General features: G+C 45.2%; 1 protein-coding gene across 1 annotated transcript; it reads left to right on the forward strand.

Annotated features, from left to right (window-relative positions):
* The first annotated feature begins 69 nt into the window (after nucleotides 1-69).
* LOC144658879 (uncharacterized) lies at nucleotides 70-4,206 on the forward strand. Its single transcript, XM_078519367.1, has one exon. It carries the CDS (start codon nucleotides 388-390, stop codon nucleotides 3,133-3,135), a length of 2,748 nt encoding a protein of 915 aa, XP_078375493.1. The 5' UTR covers nucleotides 70-387; the 3' UTR covers nucleotides 3,136-4,206.
* The last annotated feature ends 2,030 nt before the right edge of the window (nucleotides 4,207-6,236 follow it).

A 6,236-nucleotide genomic window follows, 5' to 3' on the forward strand; every position in this document is an offset into this window, starting at 1 on the left:
GCCCGCAATAATTATTAACAAAAACATATGCGCAAGCATTTGTTCTGTTTGCATATGCAGCATTTTCCAAACAAGAGCGGAAGTGTTTCAACTTGTTCAAAATAGCAAGGTGATGTTTCGTATTGCTCTCAGCTTGGTTGTAGCGAAAAACAAAGTTGTTAGAGAAGACCCTATATTATCACTTACTTGACACGGATCGCTTACAGTTGTTGAAATATCGCGTCACAGGAGCTTTGAGGTTGTAAAATCGATTTCGACGAAAAGGGAAGTCAAACACGAGTGTTTAACAGATTTCTTCCTTTGCGGAATATTTATCCTCTTGATAGACTTTTAAAGTTGTGGTTTTGCAACAATTGATTGCTAGTAGAGTTTGTACACTTACGTAAAATGCTGAAGCAACAAGAGCAACGAGATTTGCCGTCGATGGAAGCGGAAAGCGTCAATTCACAGATGTCTTACAGTTCGGCTGACTTTAGTGATCGAGAATTTGGAAGTCACACAGGCGACAGTTTTAATGGGTTCGACCATCAAGAAGCGTATCACATAAACAACGCTAACATGACTGATATGCTTAATCATGACCAAGAGCTCGACAACTACCAGAAGAGGCTAAAAACATTCGAGAGGTGGCCAGCCGATAGCGCCGTTCAACCCAAGGATTTGGCTGCTGCGGGCTTCTACAGTGGAGGGTTAGATGATCGAGTCACGTGTTTCAAGTGTGGTTTGCATCTACGGCAGTGGAACGCTGGGGATGACCCGTGGACGGAGCACAAAAAATTTCGACCAGATTGCCACTTCATCAAGAATTGTGAAAACACGAAGGACTATGAGGTGACATGTAGCCCTGTGGAAGCTTCTGTCAATACCCAAGAGCGTAGTCAGCCTTCTTTTACGCCAACGTTCCAAAGATATGGAGATCGAATTTATCTCACTGGGCATGAACAACATGAAGGTCCTGTATACTCCGAGAGACCACAGTATGCTACCCAAGGGGGTGGGGGTTATGGCAATGGAGAGCAATCATACCCTGTTGATACCCAAACAGGTTTTCAGCAAGTTTATTATCCAGGAAGAACACAAGAGTTTCTTAGAAAAGATCCAAGCGGATCTGTCCAGTATCGACGCCCAGAACACGAACAAATAGGGACTGATAGACATGTTGTGGTGAGACAGGGATCCAGTCAGGTCCACATTGTAGGATCAGCAGTCTATAAGCTTACTCCTGAAGACAAACTTTACATACATGGTGGAGGGCAGGGCTACCCTCAGCATATCAGGTCTGAACGAGAGTTGAGGCCTGTATACCCAGAAGCACAACAAACGAGTCAATTTCCATCTATGGAGTCAAGCTACGCAGGTTCCCACCCTGCTACAAGAGAATCCAGTCAGTATCCTTCAGAGGTGCAAATGACTGGTAGAAACCAGTTTCCACAGTCAACAGTTTCTAACCCACCGAGCCACGCTGGTTCATTTTCAAAGCAATTCGGGTACCAGTACCCCGGCGAGAAAAGTTCATCTAGTCAAAATACAGCAGCATTTCAAGAAGGAAACTTAAATGCAAAGTACATGATGCGGCCGTACCGTGAAAGCGATAAAATGGAATACGGTAGGGAGACTTTGCAGGAAACAAGACCATCCGTGCAACAGTACATGCCAGAGAGAAAGACTTCCAACGAGGAAGAACGTTGGCAAGAAAACTATCATAGCTCCCAGCGGTATCCTGGAACAAACGCCGAAAGAGATAAGAGGCCTTCTCCGCCACCCCAAGATAGAAGCAGGCAGCAGGCACCCCCCGTTCGTTCAGTTCAGGGTCCGAGAAGACCCTCTCCAGCTTTTGCAGCCTTTCCAGTTAAAGATCCGAGCCTTCAGACTGCCCAGCGGCCACTGATAAGAAAGGAAGAAGCGCGTCATGTGACGTCATCGGCTGAGCTGTCAAGCGAGCATCATCGTCTGACTACATTTGTTGACTGGCCGCACGATCATCATATTCGTGCGTGGGATCTGGCTGCTGCAGGCTTTTATTACCTGGGGACTGGGGATTCAGTCAAGTGTTACAAGTGTGGTATTCCGCTACACAACTGGGACCTCACTGACACCCCCTGGGGGGAGCACAAGAAGTGGTCGCCGATGTGCCCTTTGGTTTTGGAGCAATTTAGCGGTCGACCGCATCAGGTCCAGGGGCAGCACACACCGCCCGAACAGCGAGTCCCGTCCGCGCAAGAGGAACTGCAAAACCGGCGTCCTGAACAGAGTCAAGGTCCAAATGAACGAAACCTGCCGTTTAGAAGTGGTAACCCTCCTCCAGTTCACGGCACCTGGGGGGCATCGGAGCAGTTTCCAGTACGTAAAGTGTCTAATGGGGCAAATCAGCGGAATCCCGCAATGGAACGGCAACACTCGCCCTGGTATACCCAGCCTATGACTACGTCATCCGAGGAGGGTCACATGACCAGTGAACGTCAGACCTGTTCTACCGGAGAATCTGGTTCAAGGACGCCAAGTGAAACTCCTCAAGGCCCCCGCAACTGCTCTCCCAGGGGGAGCACCGCGATAGAATTCGACATGGAGAAACTAGCTGAGATGGGTTTCACGCAACAAGAAATACAAGATGTTATTACCTTTCAACTTGAAGCCACGGGGTCAAATTTCAACACGTTTCCCGAGCTTGTTGCAGCGCTTTTGGAGAGGCAGCAAGCAAGATCGCCTTGCTGCGCTTCCTTCCCGCAACCAACGCCTCAAGAAGGTGAAAGACCACCGTCTCCGCCGCGTCTCACCATACCCTCGGGAGTTCCCGCGCGCATGACCAGCCCGCGAGAAAACGAAGACTTCCGAGAGAGGAATTGCCTGAGTGCTGTGACGTCACCTACTACTCCAGTGCCGAACAAAAGCAGTCTGCGCCGAACTCTAAGCGAACCGGCGTCGAGATCGTCGGAATCTGCCGAAGAATCGCTCGAGGAGAAACTGGAACGAATGCAGGAAGAGCGCACGTGTAAAATCTGCATGGACGCTGAAGTGGGAGTCGTGTTCCTGCCCTGTGGTCACTTCAGTTGTTGTGCTGACTGCGCGAACGGTATGGACTTTTGTCCAATGTGCCGTACGCCGATACAGGAAAAGATCCGTACGTACTTATCTTAAAAAACATCCACTTGTTGTTATCTACTAGTAGGACCATTATCTCATAGGCTACGAGTGGATGAGTGATTGGGCGAGCAAGCGAGCGCGCGCGAAAATCACCTTACACAAGGAGACGCGACGTGCCGCCCCGCGAGATCCGCCCGACGCGTCTTTTTATGCAAGATGATTTTCACGCGAGCTCGCGTCGCGTTCTCGTGCACTCCCCGAGAAACATGAGAGACTACTCGCAGTCTGTTTATCTCAACGATAAAACGGGCTACTACAGCGAGAGGAGACTCAACCACGCTATGCTGTTGTTGTCTCACGTATTTTGTAGTTGATACTGAACTAACAACATTCAAAACCGGAACCTAGTGCTAGCTATGTTAACAAGAAGTCAGTTTCTGCCATATTTTTTGCCGCTATATCGAGGCTCAGTAGACAGTTAATTTCACACTTTTTTAGTCGATTCTTTCAAAGGCAAACTAGTCTCGAATGTAACGTTGCTGGTTTGAAAGCGTAGAAAAACATAACGGAAATTCTAAGCTCTCGAAAGCGAACGCCTCGGGAATTCTAAGACTAGAGCTGGTATTTTACGAGAATGAGCTCTTGAAGCGACCAATGCTGAAACAGTAGAGGCTTGTCGCTAACTAGAGCTAAACTTTCTACCTTACTCAAAGGGTAACACTCTTCTTCCAGCCGTAAACACTTCTAACTCGAGATCTTTGTCAATGCACATTGCTGGGAAATGCCAAATTGCGGTATTTGTGATCAAGTAGTGTACAATATTAGAATGAAAATCTTTCAGTGGTCATTTACGAGAACTTAAAAACAAAGAAAAAGACCAGAAAAATATCCCGGCAAAGTCCGTACAATTGCAGAGTATTTCAAAAGAAATTGGAACAGATTGCGATACTTTATTAAGTCGGTTTATTTGATAACAGGGCCAGAAATTTTCTTTGTTGTTGAGATAACCAGAATGTTTCATTTCCTTTAAAGATGGGAGGAAATCGATTAGAAAAGCGTGAGATACATTTGAGAATGACATAAATGCTAGAGTAGCAAAACAGCGAGCAAACGCGGTCATATTCTAATTGAGATATACGATCTTCGTTGTTTTTTGTTTTTTTCGATTGGACCTACCCCCGGTTGTTTTTGCATTTATAGTATTACATAAACGACTTTAGAATTCGGAACTTAGTAGATGTGTGGACCTGACCGAACTAGGATAACTCATTGGCTGACTAGAGGCTAACTCGCAAGCTAATCGGCTACACAGGCAGAAAAGAGCCTTGCGAGCACGCACGCGCGCGCGGTGTGCCGTGCACCTTTGCCGTAAAGTATAACACAAAACCGTCAACACGTCAAATTTGTCGATATTTATATTGAATCGATCAGCCGCTGGGTTATTCTAAAACAAGGCTGGTCACTCTCGGTTTTATCGACTTTTATGATTGACCTGATCGGGTCCTCGCCGCTCGCTAACTATCAGGCGTTAGCATAGCCCAGTGACTGACTGTTTTAAAACCTGCAATCTGATTGGCTTCACAGAAACCAATGTTTAACAATTAGACGGGTTTTTGTTTTGGGGGGGGCGTTTCCTATCAATCGATAGTAGGCTATCGGAGCGCGCAGCACTGAAGCCGAAAAGTATTAAACAAAGCCGTTAATAAATCAGTTTCGTTGATATTCTATGTTTAATAGGGTAATAGCAACTACTGGATTGTGCTAAATCAATTGAACTGTTCGCTCTTGGTTTTTATCGACCTTGATAGCCGATAGAAACGGCCAGCTCGCAGCTTGTTTGATATAGACACCAGTGTTAACGTGCAGTTCTTTTAAGAGCGCAAAGGCTATTGTACACCACTTTTTAGTTAGGACGTAGAACAAGAACACAGTTTTGCCGTTTCAATAAGCTCACCTTGGATCAGTTCACATCTTCTAGATTGTTGTTGGACTGATTTGAACTATTTAAGTAGCAGATTTAGATCAATGCTTTTATTGAGTATTTAATAAAAGGCTTAAATGAAATGCTGCGTACAGTCTATCAGTGATATTTGAACCAACCAGAGAGCTGGAAAAGCTGTTAGATATTGGGCGATATCTCAGTGTTGTATGTAACGGTAATGATCTCCCGTTTGAATATTAACAGACAGACGTGGTAGTGCAGCCTTGAACTAGGCCTTTTAAGGGATAGTGCTGTTTTCTGAATGAAAATACTTCGATTTCCATTAAGTCACAAGAAAATTGGTGTCATGATTGTCCGCATTGATCCGCCTGTTCTTCAGGCTAAACCAGTACACGCGCTTATCCCGATGCATAGCTGCTGCTGTACAAACGAAACACGCTAGGACTGGGGATATTGCTTGTTTTAAAATACCAATCTCCTTCCCACAAAACGGCTTCTTTTAATTTAGTGGTTGCCTTTCATTTATGTCCCCGTTAAAAAAGGCCAGTACACTTCTACGGATTACAACATCGACTCTAGCGAAAATGATGTGTTTATTGAGCTAAGTGCAGTTTTCCAGCAAACAAATTCTATATTTTACAACAGGCTCGAATTCATATATAAGAACTGATTAATTTTTGTACCTCTCTCGTAATTTCCAATAGATGTAACTCCAGTGGGTAAATTATGTTGATACATTTGTATAGGTCAGTAATAGCATGGGTTTTAGTAGTATTTGATAGGGGAAATAATTCTGCCTGTATTATAAACAGGTAAAAAATCCCGCTCGTGCAACAAGGAACATGGGTTAGCTACCTGGCGCAGTTTTTCAACAACTGTTGCTTTAAAGCGGGTTTCACTTGAGTGTCGCAAATAATTTGCGTTTGCTTTGGTTTTGCATTACTACGCTTAGTGATTGGTTTAAAAATCTCGCGCCACTTCCTCAGCCAATCAACTGAACCAAAACCAATCGTAACTCGCTCGCGCACGTTTTCCCGCGCTTTGTGCCGGCTACATGTATTTGCTTCGCGTTTTGATTGGTTCACTGGATTGTCTATGTCCTTTGTGATTGGCCAGAGTGATTACTTTGCTTTTGGTTTTACGGCACTGAAAACTGCTCTAAATGAACGAAAACGAAGTCATCCACTGCTCGTTACCGTTTTAATATAAGGAG

This window comes from Oculina patagonica, chromosome 6, assembly GCF_052425735.1.
Source record: "Oculina patagonica isolate OP01 chromosome 6, crgOcupat, whole genome shotgun sequence".
Taxonomy (NCBI): domain Eukaryota; kingdom Metazoa; phylum Cnidaria; class Anthozoa; order Scleractinia; family Oculinidae; genus Oculina; species Oculina patagonica.